This window comes from Lissotriton vulgaris, unplaced genomic scaffold (genome assembly GCF_964263255.1).
Source record: "Lissotriton vulgaris unplaced genomic scaffold, aLisVul1.2 SCAFFOLD_3966, whole genome shotgun sequence".
Classification (NCBI taxonomy): Eukaryota; Metazoa; Chordata; class Amphibia; order Caudata; family Salamandridae; genus Lissotriton; species Lissotriton vulgaris.
The window spans coordinates 30,417-48,987 of NW_028245234.1; the positions used below are offsets into that span (position 1 = coordinate 30,417).

At 46.6% G+C, this 18,571-nt stretch overlaps 1 protein-coding gene across 1 annotated transcript in view; it reads right to left on the bottom strand.

Annotated features, from left to right (window-relative positions):
* The window catches only part of LOC147666496 (cartilage intermediate layer protein 2-like), a 105,809-nt gene that overhangs the window by 20,535 nt on the left and 66,703 nt on the right, over window positions 1-18,571 (bottom strand). The window contains exons 3-5 of the mRNA XM_086949037.1: window positions 17,054-17,323; window positions 16,239-16,421; window positions 378-536 (exon numbers count right to left, since the gene is read on the bottom strand). Coding sequence (XP_086805163.1) covers window positions 378-536; window positions 16,239-16,421; window positions 17,054-17,323 — 612 coding nt within the window. The remainder of the gene's footprint in view (window positions 1-377; window positions 537-16,238; window positions 16,422-17,053; window positions 17,324-18,571) is intronic.

The window sequence follows — 18,571 nt, forward strand, 5'->3', positions numbered from 1 at the left end:
ATGGCCTGGCCCCTCACCAAGCCCCCCTCCCAAAAAACCCAAAACAAATGGTTATCAAGGCACCTTTTAATGGACATCGGCTGCTTACTGCCTCCGAAAATGAGCTTGAAATCCCCTGTTTGCAGTGGTTTCAGCTGGTTTTCCCTGCCACCGTGTGATTTCAGCTCCTCATCAGGTGACTGTGTGAAGGGAGCCGAAATCGTGTGACACACAGTGACACCGTCTTAGTTGGTTGCTCTGCTCCAGGAATTAAGGGGTTAATATGTCTCTGTGATGGACAAGGGCGGGTCCTACTGTGACACAACCAGCCTTTTGCTGGCTTGACCTCAATGCACGGGGGTTACAAGCGGCCTTTTAGCGAAGAAAATGTCACCCACCTTTGCACGGGGTCACTGCGCACTTCTGCGCCTCGAGGCTTCGTCCGACGCACGGCGACGTCGTGGGTGACCTGGCGCAGCGCCTCTTCCGGGTTCTGCGGCCACCACCACAGGTCTTGGTGCAGGGTGTCCAGGCACTCCACGGGCTCCACTTGGCCTCTGTGTGGGGAAGGAAGTTGGAAGTGTTAAGCGTTGGGGTCAGCGGTGATCAGTTACTGGCATGGTCCTATGTAGACCTGGAATATAGCATCCCTCTTCTGCGCTGAGGAGGCGTGAGGTGGGACTTTCTATAATAAACTAAAGCTCTCTCGGCCGAGAGGGAGGCTCCACTCTACTCACATTTAGGGTGGCATTGTTCACTTACTCGCATCAGTGCTGAGGTCAAGCGCCTTATGCATTTACGCTTTTAGCATTTGCAAAACCAATGATTTGGTAAATCAGGGGGTTTGCAAGAGGGATCACACTTTTTAAAATGAACAAAGCCCATTTAATCATTTGGAAAAAGTTTTCTGAATCGTTAAATAGGTTTAGGAAACCATTACGAATCAGTATATGGAAGGGGCGAATTTCAGAATGTCCCTTCCAAATACAGATTTTTTATGGTACGTACTAATGTTTCGCAACTGAAATCCGATTGCAAAACATCAATATTTTACCACCACCTCAAAAGAGACGGTAACCCATTCGTATATGAGAAGCGGTCCCAAAGGGACTAATACCACATTGCAACAGTTTGGAAAACATTGTTTTGAGGAGTAGGCAGGGGACTACTAACTAATAAAAAAGGTTTGCAAAACATTACATTTTTCTTTTTAAACTCATCCCATTTTCCATTTTGGAAAGCAGGCTCCACTTAAAACAGATGGCCTTTTTGAAAAGCAATCCCAGCCATGGTGATCTGCTGACCCTAGCAGGCCACCATTCCTGTGATTGTAGCCAATCATAGTGGGTCTAAATTTGCTACCTATCCAATTAATATTTTATGACGTAGGTTGAATTGCGACCATTCACGATTCTGCATTTCGTTAACCGCCCCATAGTTAATTTTGCAAATTACAAATGTATTCCATAAAAGTCAGTGCACAAATTGCACCCAAGTTTATGGAATGCATTTTCAGTACATGAGACCCCAGGACCCCCTCTGATGCATGGCTCTTGTTAATTGCTCTCTGCCGTGTGCTGTACTACCCCCTCGCCATCCCCCGCTGGGTTTTGACAACATTTCTTGGAACATCACTAAATTCAAGAGAGTGAGATATTCACGAGAGAGAGAGAGAGAGACGGTCAGGCTGCTGCTGACTATGCAAGGTCACTTCTATGTCTGAGGGATCCCTTAAATGCTAATATAACTCCTCATGTGTGTGTCAGGGAAGCTTGTTCATGTTGAGGTGCTCTGTGTACTTGTTCTGTGTGTGTGAGGGAATACTTGCATGCTTCTCCCTATGGTACATCTGTTCTGCGTGTACGAAGGAAGCTTGCTCCGCAGATGACATGTAGAACTTGTGGGTGGGTGTTTCGGGAAGCTTCAATTACTATTCTACCATTCTGCGTGTATGATGGAAGCTTGCACTGCTGATGCCACGCAGCACCTGTCCTTGGTGTGTGGGTATCTGAGAAGCTTCAAGTACTGCTATACCATTCTGTATGTATGAGAAAAGCTTGCACTTCAGATGTCATACAGTACCTGCTCTTGGTGTGTGGATGTTTGGGAAGGTTGGATTACTGCTCCGGAGCTCGGGACCGGAAAACAGGTTCCCCGCGGGCCCGGAGACATGCGCAAGTGCAACCAGTCCCGTCCCCTGGCAGAGGCCCGTGGAGCATTGTCCACTGTACATAGGTGTACAGTCTGAGAGAAAACCCCTCCTACATATATAAGCACCTTAGCGTGTGCTTCACACACAGGGCACTGACAACCACTTAGATCCCTGTAACACCCACACGCACAATTGGTCCTGAAGAAAGGCAGTAGAAGAAAAGATCTGGCTGAAACTAGTCGACCGCACTGGACGTTGGAGACCATAAGTCTACCATGCACGACCCAAGCCTTTGTTTTTAGTTACTGCCTGGAGCCCACCAATAAAGTAACATTTGGGACTCCAAGGACAATATTTGAAAACCCCACGCAGCGCACACGCATAGCACACTCACCAACTCAACAAACCCGCTCCGCGGTAATCTGGCGTCGCTGCACACCTAAGGCACACTCGTTGCCTTGGGTGGGGCCCGATGATGAAGCATGCCACTGTGAGAAGTTGGCCTGATATATGATGCTCACTAGTTCTACTGATCACCTTGTATCAGTCCAAACAACCCATATGGTGATTGGTTGTAAGTCAACCTTATAGACCAGCTATCCTAAGGGTAGCATGGACAAACCAGACTTAGGCTAAACTCTTTTGGCATGTGAAGCCAGCTGTTTTACCACATATAACCCCTTGAATACCAAATGAAAGGACACCACACAGGTTGTTATGAAAATAAACAATATATTTATTAATAACAAACACCTCTGAACTCTTTATGAGATCAGAGGGCTAAGCACATGACAAGACTCTTAGGAAAAATACGTTTAAGTTGCACGAATTACAATGGTGCCCTAGGGGCACATCAAACCATATACTAAATAAGTGGTATAAGGAAGTCGATAGAAGGAATGGAGCTGTCCAGAGGCTTTAGGATCGCTGGGACTACACTATCCTAACTTTAGGTAAGTAATAGGAGGCCCACAGAACGCGTGTGCAGAGTGTGAACTCACACGTGAGATGCGTAACAACGTCTATGGACAGTACAGTTTACGAAAAAGGTGAGTACGGACAGTTCTGACTAGTTAGGACTAAAACGACTGGAAATCTGGACACTAGGAGAGTGAATCTACCCTTGAGCACCGAAATGCTCTTGTTACCTCGCCCACGGGCTGCGGGTGCATAGGTGTCATAGTGTGTCGGGTTTCCGCGTTGAAGTCTATGGAGCCTTGAAGAAAGATACTGCAGGCGACCAGGAGGAAGCTGTCCGGAGTGATCCAAGAGTGGATCAAGGAAGATGAAGACCTGAAAGCAGAGGGGACAATGTTCAAAGTCACTAGCCAGTGACTGGAGTGGAACCAGGAAGGAACCAGATGCTGTCGTCGCGATCAGGTGAAGAGTGGACGCTTGACTCTGCAGCCACGTGGACCAGGAGGTGTCTTTGATGACCAGGATGGAGGCACGAGCTGTCCCACGCAGGCTCTCGCTGTCGGCGGTGTTGGTTCCGGATTCGGCGTCAACAGGACTTGGCAAAGGCAACCCACGCGGTGAGTGAAAAAGGCGTCTGGTGCGGACCAGGAGGGTCCGGGGTGCTTCTCCTTTGCAGGGAAGCAAGGGCCAGTCTGGAGCAACCAGACCAGTGGTGAAGTTTTCAAGGATCATTGTCTGGGAGACCACTAGCCAGCCGGCAAGTGACCAGACAACGCGTTGAGCAGCAATCAAGCAAAAGGGCCCCACGCAGATCTTGTGGATGCTGGAGGGCTGATCTTCTGTGCAGGAGCTGCTCGGGGCTGGGGCTACTCAATCCCCAAAGCACTTTGTCGAGGATACCTCAGAAGTCGTGCTGGAAGCGAAGTACAGTTTCTTCAAGAGGGCCGGTCCCACGTGTCTCGTCGCACCCACGGATCTCAGCTGTGCTGCAGATGTAGGTAGAGGTCGGAGAGGTCTGGAAGTCCAGGTCTCGTCGGGCTCTGAAGTCTGGATCCACTCGGGAAGACGACAAAGTGAACCGCTGGAACGCTTGATGGTGCCTGCTTGTGCAGGGTGGACACTCCTTGCCCACAAGGGAGATTTCTTCAGTCTTCTGTGGAGCAGAACGTCGAAGTACAGAATTTCTTCTTGTAAAATCAATTCAGGATAATCTAATTTGGAATGTTACCAGCTCCTACCTTTATTCTCCTAAAGGGGGCTGTACTATCACTAGGTCCCTCCAATCGGTGGGACCAGGAAGGGCGGTGGTTACACCCCCTATCCTTTGTTCGGTTTCGCGCCAGAGCTGGGGCTGGAGTGCCCCAGCAACTGGTTTGAGCCGGTGTATGCACAGGGCACCTTGTGTGCCCCAGGCATGTCTCATTCCTTTCAGGCCTGTCCTACCCAATACACAAAATCCTGTCTGGGGTGGTGCTAGCACCTATCAAGGCAGGAAACCCTTTGTCCAAGCCTCCCTCGCTGGAAGGACTCCCAGCAGCAGGAGGTCAGACTTGTGTCTGTGGTGGCAGCATCCATTTTGTGATGCTGAGGCTCGAGTTAACTTTAACCAGGGTTCACAGTTACATACATGTCGTGTCCCTCTAGAAGGGTGGAACGCTACCCCCGTTGCCAGAACTGGCGAGGGGGTAGTATTCCAATTCGTATGACACCTTACTCGACATGTTTTGATAATGCTATGCCAAAGTTAGCAATAACCGCGAGGATTATAATGCACTTAAGAGTATATGGTATAGCGTTATCATGGAAACAGCTAAAGGACTTGGTTCCGAAAGCTGCAGACAGGCTCAGATCATGCTAGAGCACCATCTCACATAATTCCAAGCACTCTGCCTCCAGGATTGTTAAGGCCTGCCATAGGAGTGACTTATAGGAGTATACGTGTCCATTTTAGGTTTAGATATAGGTATACTATATCTAAAGCAAAGGGTGATTACACCACCTTGCCCCAGCTGATTGATCAGCCAGTTGTGTCAGATTTGGATGGCCAGCCAGGGGTGGCATAATACATGCTGCAGCCCCTGGTAGGCCTTGGGTTCACTTATGCCCTGGGTACCTATGGTACACTGTACAAGGACTTACAAGAGTGACCAATTAGATATGTACCTAAGGTACATGGAGTCCATTTTAACAGAGAGAGCAGGAAGCCTGGGGTCCTGGATAGCAGGATCCCAGGCCAACTATTTCAAAAAACAGCAAAACACTAGGCAAAAAGTTGGGGGTAACCATAGTTCGATATCCACCTTCCTACAGCCACCAACTAGGTTGGTGGGTGAGGGTGTCAGGATCTGGTAATGCGCCTACCTAAGTTTTGACTACATCTCCCAGAAGCCTTGGTAGTGGGAGTGGCTCTATAAAAGGAAGGGCGGTACCACATGACTTTGCTCGTGATTTTGTGCTATTGGAGTTTATGGAGAATCGGAGTCCTTGGGTTAAAGCGGCGCTTTTGTTCTTGTTCCGGAGTTATCATCGAGCTACCTTTCTGCAGCAAAACAGAGGCGAGCGAGAGAGCTCGCGTCTTTGTTTATTTCACGAACCGCTCTCAAGACAGCGGCTGGCGTCACTGTTGCTGGCTGAGCGAGCGGAGCTACACGCATCCGTTAGAGAGAATTGTTTACACAGACCTCTGGGCTGGCAAATCTACCGGCGAGGAAACCGAGACAGTGAGTACAAGCGGAGTTGGGACTCTTACAATTCCCGATAGCTTAAAGGCAGCGCGTGGGGTTAACGCGTGTCTTGTGACTTGCTTTGTATATATCTACGTTATAGATTCTTTGTGGGACAGAGCCATTGATTTTGGAACTTGCACGGCTGTGCAGGGTTATTGGTTTCAGGACAGCGGTAGAGCGGAGCGTAGTGGGAGGTCATTCCTACACGCTACAGTTCAGAAGAAGGTCACTAGTGTCCTGATCTTTTCAGTGCCAAAGCGGAAGGTAGTGGGGCCCTACACCTTGCCGTATTTGGAGAGGAAACCAAGTGGAATCTTGTAGAAATACTATACGAGAGCGGAGGACAGTGGTTGGAGGCTACGTCTTACCGTGTCAACTTTGGAGATTTTCTGTTTGTACATAAAAGGAACCTTTGTCTGTACATTTCTTTTTGAATCACTTGGGGAATGTGGTGTGCTATGGAGGCAGCATAAGGATATCAACGTAAACAAGGAGGGGTATGTTCTAATAAGATCCCAACAATACCAGGTGGAGTTCTTTTCTAGTGCCAGAGTATAACCTGTTTTCTTATGTTCTTTAGGAACCAGATGTACTGATATCCGTGATAATATATACAAGGGATAGGAGGAGAATACTTCAATCATAAAGGTGAACATGGTTGTCCTTCTAGCGAGAATGCAATGAGAGTAGGTTGAGTAGTGAATAACGTTAGCCTGTGTGTTCCTTTTCTTGTCTTTCAGCTGTCCCTTCCCAGCAGTCCCCTTCCGTCCCCTCCTTGTTCTATTTATTTTTCCCTCGCCCTATCCCTCGAACACACTGTGCTTTTACGTCAGTGTGTTGGTGTGGTCGGGAGGTGGAGCCCTGTGTACTACAATCGGATCCTGCAGTGTGGAGCCTGACAGAGGGCCTTCATAAAACCCAAATGGGTTTCCCACACAGACACACAGCAAACACCAAACAGAACTAGTTCCTGTTGATTGATCACTGGATTACTGCTATACCATTCTGTGTATACCATAATTCCTTGGTGTGTGGGTGTTTCGGAAGCTTTCTCTCCTTCAGAAAACAACTAAAAACTTGGATATTTGATAATTAAAGTACCACCCTCCCTCAAGCGCCTTGAGACCCTCTGGGTGAGTAGTGCGCTATACAAATGCCAAACTTGAACTTGAAGCTTTGATTACTGCTATATCGTTCTGCGTGTACGAGGGAAGCTTGAGAAACCAAGATCCTGATATTGGGAGATGATCTTTGGTGTTGACCCTCTGACTCGTGGCCCTATCAGTTCAGTTCTGTTCCCACTCTAGAAGGTAAAGGTAAGAAATTGGAAGTCCTGTTTAATCAGGAACTGTTTTTTAGGCCACAAATCCAGAAAGTCTAGTCAACAGTGTTCATCATACTGAACGTAGGGAGAGATCCTTCGCTTTCTCCCTCTGAAGAAGCATGGACAAGCGCCCGGGCCTGTGTTATGGCCCATGGGGACCAGTCTAATGCCCCAAGTCAGTCTCCCAGAGTTCTCCATCCCTGTGTTGCATCTCCTCGATGATACTTGCTCGTGTTATGGCCCATGGGGACTTGTCCAGCGACCTAAGTCAGTCTCCCATAGCTATCCCTTTATGGCATACAGCGTGTACCAAAAACACAAATATTGTTTCTTTATTTTAGGCACAAGCTAAACCTTTTTCAGACTTGTTGTTCAAAGTTCTGTCTGCTGTGCAAGAGTGCACGTGGGAAATGATGATTATAAACAAATAAGTTGAAGTTTTAGTTTGACTTTGGGTGAATGAAAAGCTTCATCTTGAACCAGGAGCTGGCAATGTTGTTGTAGTAGAGGCCATTAATTTTTTTTTGTGTCTAATTTCTTCATTGAAATTTGAAGATTGTTCCATATGCAGTGTTCCTCCTTGTGTCCTCCAAATATAGTCCGAATATGTCCCTCCGCTCTGCTGAGGAGCTGTGCCCGACATTTAAGGTAGCAGAGAGAAGCTGCTGCATACATTAAGCGCGGCTGTAATGAGGGCATGTACCAGGGGGGCACCGTGCTTGATGGCAGCATGCCCGGATGTGGGCTCCAACCTCACGAGCCCGCGGTCTTAACCTGAGACGATGCCAGTGAGACCAAATAAGGTAGGAAATTCTCTAGGATCACATGTGATTCTGGGCAGAGGGGATGTGGGGTGGAATATCAGGCAGACCGGTTTGCATAAGGCGTGGCCAAGCCTGATTGGCATATGCTTGATCCATTTCTAAACAAACATTGGCAAAGCTAATAGGTCTTGCTTTTGAAAGGCATTAGCCTACCTTATGGCTTGGCAGTTCTTGTTCATTTGCAAAAAGAAAAACTAGAAGCTTGTTGCCAACGTTGACCACCACCGGTGAAAAAAATAAAAAGTTTAAAATCCGGCTCCTGCGTGATGATGTATGCACATGGGCAATTTTGAGCTTTAGCCCTAGCGTGATGATCAGGGTGCACACATGACAGGGTCACGCATCAATCAATCTGGTGACTTGAAAAGCACGACTATTCACCCATAAGGGTCTCAAGGCGCTGATGCGAGGTAGGAGAAAGATCTTCCTCCGGCCATTATGTTGAGGATACGTGGGACGGTAGCCAGGGCCAGTTTGGTAGAGCGGAGGTCTGAGGAGCTTGAAGGTGATTCTTTTGTTGACTGGGAGCCAGTGGAGGTCTCTCAGGTGGCCAGTGATGTGGCGGGGGATGTTGAGGATGTGTCTGGGGGAGGCTTTCTGAATGTTTAGTTTCTTGAGGAGTTTCTGGGTGATGCATTTCCGTAGCCGATTCTGCTGCTGATGAGTGCGTGGGTGACCATCTTTCTGGACTCAGTGGGAATCTACTTGAAGATCTTTCGAAGCAGTTGAAGCGTGTGGAAACAGGATGATGACACAGAGTTGATGCAGGGGCTCATGGTGAGTGACGAGTCCAGGAGGATGGAGAGGTTTTGTGCGTAGTCTGTGGGTGTGGGGGTGTTCCAATTCTGCTGCGGGCCACCAGGAGTCATCCCAGGTGGAGAGGGTGGTACCCATGATGAGGACTTCTGTCTTCAATGGGTTTAGCTTGAGGCAGCTGTTCTTCATCCAGGTGGTTACAGCCTTCATCCCCTCGTGAAATTTGTTATTTGCGACTGTGGGTTCACATCATGACCCGGCGGTGTTTCTTTTTACTGTGAGTTTTAGTGGGTTGGGAGCTTCTTGCCTTTTATTTACTTGCTATGTCACGGAGGCTGTTGATTTCAAGATTTTAAAACCGTGCAATGCATCACTGTACATTCACTTAACATGTCTTACCGACAACCACAGAAATGTCTTCACTTTCAAGTTCTGATGAAAAGCTTCCCGGGACTGCAACCTTTGTGTGGACACAATAATTATAGCTTCTGCACTCCAATGCAGCAAGAAAGGGGTGGACTCAATCAAAACCTAGGTTTAAGTGAAGCTTTAGGAAAACAGTGTAACCCATGAACCAGCTGGTACACTGGATTCACTCATTGTGAAAGGTGGCTGCAACTCTGCAAGCAATACAGTTCAATGGGCTGAATGTTTGCCCAGAGACATACATGTTTAGGTTTCCTGTTTTTCTAAGGTCATAAACTCACAAAGGAACCAGCAGACTAATGTTTAACACCACTAATCTACAGCTGATGTGGAGCCACATGCCAGCCCCTCACCCAAACCCCAATGTGAAAAGCACAAGTTGCAGCTTCAAATAATAGCTCAACGTCACATATAGCAACCCCTCAGCCGAAGCACCCCCCGAACACAGGCTTATTCAGCATGTGAACTAAAACTCGTCTGCTAAGTTTGGCCATCGGCCAGCAAGCTTTGTTTCAGCCAACAAAAATAAGCTGAATTTAATAAGCAGTAACAATGCACAAGCTCTCTGGTGTGTGGCAGTTCTGGGTGGTTGGTTAATCCTGCTTCCTTTTTCTGCTTGAGTTCAGTAACAGCCAGGAGGCAAAAAGGGAACACTGTCTGCATTTCGATCAGACTGCTAACTGGGAGTAACTCTAAACACCCTTCTGGCAAGGCATGATGAGGCTTCTGACCGGCCACTGTTGAAACAAAAGGGTTAGAGCAGACAGTCGGCGTACAAACCAGGATTAACTCTCTGCTTAATTTGTAAAAAGAAAAAGTGCCAGGGCCCTCGTCAGGAGGCCACCGCAGCTTCCACCACACATTGCCGGCACTGCCAATGACCCTGCTAACCATCACAATGAACTAGTGTGACAATTCAGACTGTTGAAGTCATAAGAATGGCTTGGGTGGCAGGTACTAATTGTTTTAATATACAATGCATTAATAAATCATTTTTGATCTGCTCATCTTAAAATTATACAAACATCGCCATCATGTGGCACCTGTTATAAGTGCCAGAATTGGCAATTAAGTGCCAGTGCCGAGCTCCGGAAACCACCGGCTCAAATTAAGCACTGGATTAACTGCATGAGAATGGGAGGATGATATTATTATTATGATGGAAAGCTGACCTAATGCGGTAAAGCGCGTCACCAAAATCCTTGTTAATCATAAGAAATATACTTGAGATCCATCAGAGTCCTGTGCCTGCTTCTCCAGTTGGCTCAGAGCCCACATCAGTACTACCCAGGGTGGCATCGAGAGCTGTGAAGATGCACGAAGTCAAGATGGCATTCAACACACAAAGCTGACAAACTCCAAGAAGGACCACAACTCTTCTCCCATAAACTGTCCAATGACCTCACCTAAGACTAGTTAGAAGATCTAATGCCAAAAGCTTCTTTGGTGATCATCTGAATTAAGATTTTCCTGACTTGACTTGAAGACAAAGGGCTCACACCAAAAGACTTGGAGGTGCCTTGAAGCGGCCAAATGGAGAAAAAAATGTGTTTTTCTGTGTGTTTTTTTTTCTCTGTTTAACCAAAGTATATTCTTGACCGTGACTTCAGACTCCGAAGGAACCCACCATTCTAGCGCTCTTGATGACTGACATTGTTGAAGTCACAGCTACTTGGCTGGCACAGACTCAAAAGAAGCTGCACGTGTTCTGTTTGTGGAAGGCATTAAGAAGTTGTCATTCAAATAGTTGCTGTTAGAACCTGATTTAGATCTCAGCAGACGGGTTATTCTATCACAAGGGTGACGGATATCCCTTCCATTAACCCCTTCACTGCGGCGGCTATTCCGCCGCAGTGCTAAGGGGGGGGGGGGGGGGCGGCGGTCCCATGCTCGTGACAGAACCGCTCCGTCACGGCACGTGGGTGAGCTGTGCTTGTGACGGAACGGTTTTGTCACGGCCCCGCCCGCGCTACAGAACGTTAGCGCAGGCGCGGAATTTGCGCCGCGGAGGCGTGGCGAGAGGGCCGTGACGAAACCGTTCCGTCACCAGCACAGCCCACCCGAGGCTCGTGACGGAACGGTTTTGTCACGAGCATGGGAGGGGTTAAATATAAACCCCATTTTATCCTATGGGATTCCTATTTCGGCGGAGGGTCCATCAGCCACTGTTTTGACAGAGGTAGAAAGCTCATTTGGAAGCCGGCTTCCAACTCTTAATACAAAAAACATATCAAGCATTGATCAAAGGTTGAGTAAAATCACGACGCAGACAATATTTAATTTAGTCACCAGTACACGCACTGTAGCAATATATATGCCAAACCGAAGTCCTCACATTCACATGATATGATTATTAGGAATGAATTCGAACCTGGTCCAAGAGCACCACTTCGAGCATGGAATTGATGAATCGAAAACAATCAACTGGAATGAAATATAATAGGTCAAAGAGCGGCAAATGAACAAATGATTCCATTCTTCACAAAAATGAGGAGGTAAAAAGGCTGATTCGTGTTTTAAGTGTTGGAAAAATGCATTCTAATTGCCCGTCCTGTTTTACCTAGCTCAAGCCAGTGCGTTCTGATGCTATATTTTGAACAATTATTATGATTTAACTCCATTTACAGTGGGTAGAACTCAAAATTAGTTGTTGTGCGAAGAATTTTCAATTCCACTCGGAACGTGAAATCGCAATGCCCAGTTCCAATTTCGGTGTGGTGAGCCCATTCTTTATTTAAAAATAATAATAAATGGACGGAAGTGAGCCAACCAGCTTGGCGGGAGGGGCCGGCACAGAGACAATAATTCAAATAACCAGACCCAGTGAGGTGACCGACACCCACAAGGCCAGCTCTCACCGGAGCTGTGCTTGTGGCAACAGGGTATTATAAATTGTGAACCAAGTCCGAGTGCAGGGCATCAACCACAATGCCATCAAATAACTATTAGCAACTTGGGGTAAATTAGTTTACCAATTCCAATTAAATAAGCTGGGCGAGTCGTGTAGCATGATGCGTGAATACATTTTAGATTAAGAAATCTGTATACTCAGTGACTGAAGCTGAGCTATCTATCCCTACCCCGGAGACCTCCTACAGCCAAGGGGAGCCGTACTAACGCTTTTAATGAGATCTCCTCCACAGCCATCAACTTCAACATATCTCTTCTGATCGCTTTACAGAGCTGTATTGATCTGTGTGTTTTGTTAAGCCCTGACTTTGCACCATCAATATAATTTCAGCATAAAAAGTGGCCGCTCATCATAAAAACCCTCGGGCCGCCTCCCGGCAAGCAGAGTTTGGCTCGGCTTACAGAGTTGGCACAAAGACCAGCTGGCACCAGAGACAGGGCAACACTGTAGGAAAACAACATTTTTAAGAGGATGTGGCCTGCCGCAAAGGGATGAACAAAAGAAAGTCACATGACCTCCCGAAGTGGCCACCATGATTGAAGATGAAATGTGGTGACCGTGAAGCAGGCACCACGCTGATCGGAAGCAAAAAAGTAACAAGCAGGCACGTGCAGAACATAAGAAAAACATGCGCCCCTCGAAGCCACTGTCATGCTTAACTAGGGGCAGTGGGAGAGGCTGCAATGTCTCATGAACTCCACGGAAACCTGGCAGAACAGCTTTGCAAAGAAAATTTGAAAAAACAAAAAGCAAGGTGGGATTAGGTAGGGGCAGGCATGCAGCGACATTGGGGGAGGCGGGAGGGACAAATGCTGCATTAAAATGCAAGCAGCTACAAGTGCCGAAGCTGAACACATGCAAACAGTAACATGAGCAGGAAAGAAGGAAAAAAAATTAAAAAAACAAACAGCTAAACAACCAAAGCGTAAAGATACAGTACTTGGTCGCTGCTTCTTGAGAGGAAACAAAAGACAAAAAGGAGGGACAAAGAGGAAGGATTCACCAGTAGTAAGTAAGCTGTTTGGTAGGACAATCCAAGTAACAAATAAAAAGCAATAGGTGGGATGTAAGCCCACAAAGTGTACACGACAAGTCTCCAGATAGCAGAAGCGCTGTCGAGGCTTGACCTAAAAAGGCATGAGCATAGAGCATTTGATGCATTAGAGAGCTGCTCATGTGAATTATTAGTGGATTCCAGAGGTAAGCTAAATATTTTCCATCTATCACTTTTTTTAATTGGTCAAGGTGATATGGGGTACCGGTTTTGTTCATTCATCCCTACCCTATGAAGCAAGAATTCAGCTAAAGATTGCCTGTCTGTCTCACAAAGCCCTCCATTTCAAACCCCCCAGTTATCTAGTGCAAAAGCTGGAATTATCCGAAGGGGGTAGACCTTCTCGGATTGCTAACTCTCTCATCCTGAAACCACAGATCTTTCGCAAAAAGAGAACGGGTCATGAGCCTTCTCTGGCTCTGCGCAGAAGATCTGGAACTCTCTCTCACTGCAAATACGCAGAATCTCCTCCAAGACTACCTTCAAATTGGAAGCCAAAAGGTTCCTCATGAACAAGTTCCTACTTTAAAAGTTTTTAGATGGTCTGCTCTTATGCTTTGGACCTTCACCCTAAGGCCTGCGATTGATATTACTCTGCTCTACTATTCATTTGCTCCCCTCCCAGTTCGCTATGTTCCTATCATTATCTTACCCTTGTTGTCGCTTCAATTGTAACCTTCATGTTTGATGTGCATATTTGATTTGTTTGGGTTGTTATCCCTTTGATGATTGTACTGCAACTTGTACCTTCCTCACCCTTAAATTGTAAAGCGCTCTGATATCCTTCGGAATCATGTTCGCACTATATAAAACTTTATAAATAAAATAAAATAAATAAAATTAATTTCCTGTGTTCTTACCACTAACAAGAACAACAAATAGTCTCCAACTTTACATGCCCCTGCCCTTTTTTGTCCAGAGCATTTTTGTATTAATTTACTATTTTTATTTGTCTTTTGCTGGGAACTTGCTCATTAAGTGCATTACCCTCTTTGTGAAAACCATATGTTCTGAGGTTTCTTTTGGCAGACCACCCTGCAACCTCCAGCCTCGGTCTAATGCCACGGTCTCCCACTTTAAGAGTACACAGGGCCTATTGAGGCTGGAAATAGACCGGTTAACTAATACCGGAGGTAGGGTTCTTGGTTCCGGGATGAAACCAAGAGAGTTATGGAAAATACCTTTTGAAGAAGTGACCGCAGGATGAATTTACATTAAAAAACAGAACAGAACCAGATGCATTTTTATAAGTTGAAAAGGAATTTCATTGGCAGACTCGGAAATGTGTGTATTTAGTAGCCAGCTTAGGTCAATAGTTGTTCTTTTGTGGCTTTGGCTTCTTTGACAGGCAGTTGTGCTTGCTTTCAGACCTGCCTTGCATCACTTCCAACAGGAAATGACATGGGTGGTATGGCATTCTGGGAAGTGAGCGACCAGTACTAGCCTGAATATTATTTAGTGTTGCGTTTGTCTAGTGCATTGCTACAAGTGTGACCGTGTACCTCCTGTGCTTTGTGTGCGAAATTAAACTGAACCTTCTTTTATATTAACTAAATTATCTTGCATGAACAAAACCCAGGGGTGGGTGAAATTCGTGAAGTTTCACACTGCATAATTCCGCAGAGTTAGGTAAGAACTCCGGTAAATTCCACAGAATTCTGCCAACGGGTGGATAATATGCAGCTTGCTCTGCAATTTAGCTCCAGTAGCTCAAGTAGCCCAAAAATCAGTGCGAATGGCACTACGCAAGAGCGCCCGGCCATTCGAGTTGATTTTACTGCCACCTGAGTAGAAAATCTAACTTAGCTGCAGCAAATCTGTTTGAGCCGCAGCCCTCTGATCCGTGTTAGAAAATTGCACTACGGGACGTTAAATCTCGCTTGCGCTCTTCAGCCCACATATTAGGGACCATTCCGCCACGCAGCGATTGGTGGAATTTGGCCAGATTTCTGCACTAAAAAGTAATGGGTAGTGGTCAAAATTCCACCAATTCTGAAGCGGAACGGACCATTCCTCCCACCGCTAAACAAAACGCAAAATATGATGCAGAAATGCTGCTCTCCATAAAGCACTTATGTGCCTTATTTGTGGTAATAGGTGGTATGTAAATGCAATTAAAATACAATATAATTTATTGAATAAAAAAAATCCTAAGACAAACATTTATTTCATTTAATTTAAAAATCGTATAGTTCTGTTGTGTTAGGTGTCTGCAAGAGGCTGCTATTTCCATTGTAAGTGCAGTCTGGGAAAAGTTGCTTGGGAACTCAGAAGAGTGTGTAGGAGTGTTACATATTTTTCATGCAAATATTCACTTCTGTCCATAGTTTTTTAATTCAAAACGCCTTTTGAGAGGAACAACATTTGTTTTACAGGTCAGTGGGGATGTGCAGAGTTTTTGGCCTTCTGTTTATCACCTGCTTCCATTGCCTTGATACATTAAACTATGCCCTGCATGTTCGTAACCCGCAAATCTCACATAAGTTCTGCTTTCCGCTTGTGAGAAATTCCCTAGATTACACCATAATGCCCGGTCACGTCATTAAAGACCATTCACTCAAAAATCCTATTATTGGAGCTCAGGAACAATCCAAAGGATGAGAACCTGAGCAGCTGTTCTTTGCAGCACTTGGTGCCTTTTTTAAGCACAAAATGTGAAAAAAAAGTGCGAGGGCTCTCGTCAGGAGGCCACTGTAGCTTGGACCACCCATTGCCTCTATCAGCTCTGCCAGTGACAGTACCAACACAATTACTAACCATCTCACCCCTACAAGTGGGACATTTCAGCCTATTTCAAGCCCCCAAAGTTATAAAAATGGCTTTGGGGCAATCTGTAGTCATTTTGAATGTTTATTGAATTAATAAACAACTGTTGTTGTGCTCATCTTTAAATTAGACAGACAGCGTCACCACGTGGCAACTGTTATAAGTGTTGGTGTTGACAATTAAGTGTTGGTGTCTAGCACTGGAAACCACTGGGTCAAATTAAGCACTTGATTTGGTACACACCACAAGACTCCCCTGTGATACATGCATACAGCTCTGTGGTACACTACCCTCGCGTCATACATCCGCTGCACACACATGCACACATTGTCCTGCAGTCCGCAAGCCTGTGATGCACAGTCACAAAATGCATATTTGCCACGGTGCCACCACGTGTATTACCTGCGCATGGCGCAGACTGGCAGGGCCTGCGTTCCGTGGCTTGGCCCTCGCACCTGGGTAGGTGTGGCAGCAGCGGGGGCTGGTTGTTCAGGCAGGTGCGCTGTCGGATCTGGATGCCAGGCATGCCACAGGCAGCGCGCGAGCAGGAACTCCACGTCGACCATTGAGACCAGTAGAGCTGATCTGAAAAATATTAAAGGAAATATATATATACTTTACAGCATGGTGCAGCATTTGAAATGACACCCTCGTCTAGCCTTGCGCCTACACGACTGACTCAGCCAATTCCTACTAGACTTTCAGCTCCCAAATTATGGGGTATTGTTATCACCTCCCCGGGGATGTCCTCTTTTATGTGGCAGAGAATAAATGTATTCAGGATGGTGGTAAATGCTGAAGTAGCTCCCTTTGGTGGCTGTGCTGGGATATTTCCATACTGATATCAGAAGTGGGATGTTTTCAGTATGATAGAAGCAGAACAGCCCTGTTAAATTAGTGTTTGTATGATGCTGTCCCAGATAAACGTCCGGCATGTGGTAGTCTGGCTGCTGCTCAGGTTAAAGGATGTTTTGCAACCTATGATAATTGGTGTCAGAAGTGGGATATTTATTCTGACAGTGGTGGGAGTGGTCCAGTCCTTTCAGATTAGTGCTTGTACAAAACACCCCCAGATGAATGCCTTACATGTAGATGCTCTCACAGCCCCCTGAGTGGAGAGAGGTATGTGTTGACAGCTGAGGTGGACCTGAGAAGGTTCAGACTGGAGGCGCGCGTCTCCTTCTCTGGTGCCCTGATCTGCAATGCTCTGTACTTACCATAAGGGCACTGGAACCTGACATGATAGTTTGAGCACATCCCGTCATCTGGCTGCTCCCGGTTGATGCACCAGAACCCCTTCTCTGGGCTGTAATGCACCACCTCCCCGGTCTCCTCAGGCAGCACCCACTCGGTGGTCCGGGCCTCAAGGGCGATGGGTCGCGCACACAGCCGCTCACGGTAGTAGAACCGGATAGCATCCAGGGTCTCGTAGTCGCCATCTCCTCCTGGGTGGTCAACGTTGAACCATGAAGTCCACTCCGTGGCACCTGAAATCCAAAGAGACGAAAATAAGGTTTGAGATCTGCTGTGGAGCAAACTTTTGGCAGATTGAGAAATGCAAAAGGCTTGTATGGTTGGCGTGCAGTCACTCCAGGGCAGGCCTGCTTATGATGATGATTTAGGGAAGAAAAAGATCCCTACCACAGCTACCACTGGAGAGTCAAGGAAACTGTTGATTTCTGTCCTACACAGGGCACAAGTCCTAAAAAAAGAAGTGGGGGGACTAACCTGGTTAATCAGTAAGCAAGTGGCATCACAGCGCATGACATCACGGTGCATGACATCACAGCGCTTGACATCACAGCGCGTGACATCACAGGAAGTGACATCCGGTCTTAAGCCCTCACATATATGTTTAGCAGGTGTCTCATGAGTACATTTGAGCACATTTCGAGTATACTTGCAAACCCTCCTGATTTAAGCAGAAGATTCCCATTTTTGTACGCTACACATAAAACAATGTTGTCTTTTGTCAGCGTAAAGCTTCCTCTAGCCATAGTGCTTTAAAAAAATAGTAATATTTAAATTATTACAACGCTCCCTCAGGGGTAGTAAGCGCTATATATAAATGCTATTTATTTTGTGCAAGTACTGGGACAGATCAACACATCTGACATTCTTGCAGTGCATGCATATCTCCTAAACAGAGCCGAAACAAAGTGAACAGCTGCCCCTCTTAAGTATGTGTGAAGTGCTAACAAGGTGTGAGCCTTTGTTTCCCCTCCGCTGCATTTGCTTCTAGGTGTGAGGCTCCCTACTGCTGCCAGCCAGGAGACTCAAACAAAAGGAGGCCTGATGAACATCAGATTCGGCCTTTGTTATGGGCCCAGCAGGACTCAGAAATAAGAGAGCCCGTCCCCGCCTGCACGTTGTTGTGGATCGAAAGCAGATAACAACGTGCAGGCGCTGCTGAAAGTGTCCCGGTGTTCGGAAATTACACCGGGACGAATTCAGCATCTTTTTTTAGTGGTGCCCAACTTCTTGGCAGGGTGGACGGCGTCCACCCTGTGAAAATAGTGGGTGGACGCCGTCCAATAGCCTGTACCCCGACTCTTGCCCTGGTCCTACAACTTCATACTGAACCAGGACGGACAACATGAACCCCTTTAAAACTATTAGGGGTTCCCTACAATTCGAAGGGCGTGGAGGACTAGCTTCCAAAGCATTTGGTTGAAATTACGCAGCCAGGAAGGCTTATTTGGAAATATCTTTTCCTTTACACTTTCCAGAGCAGC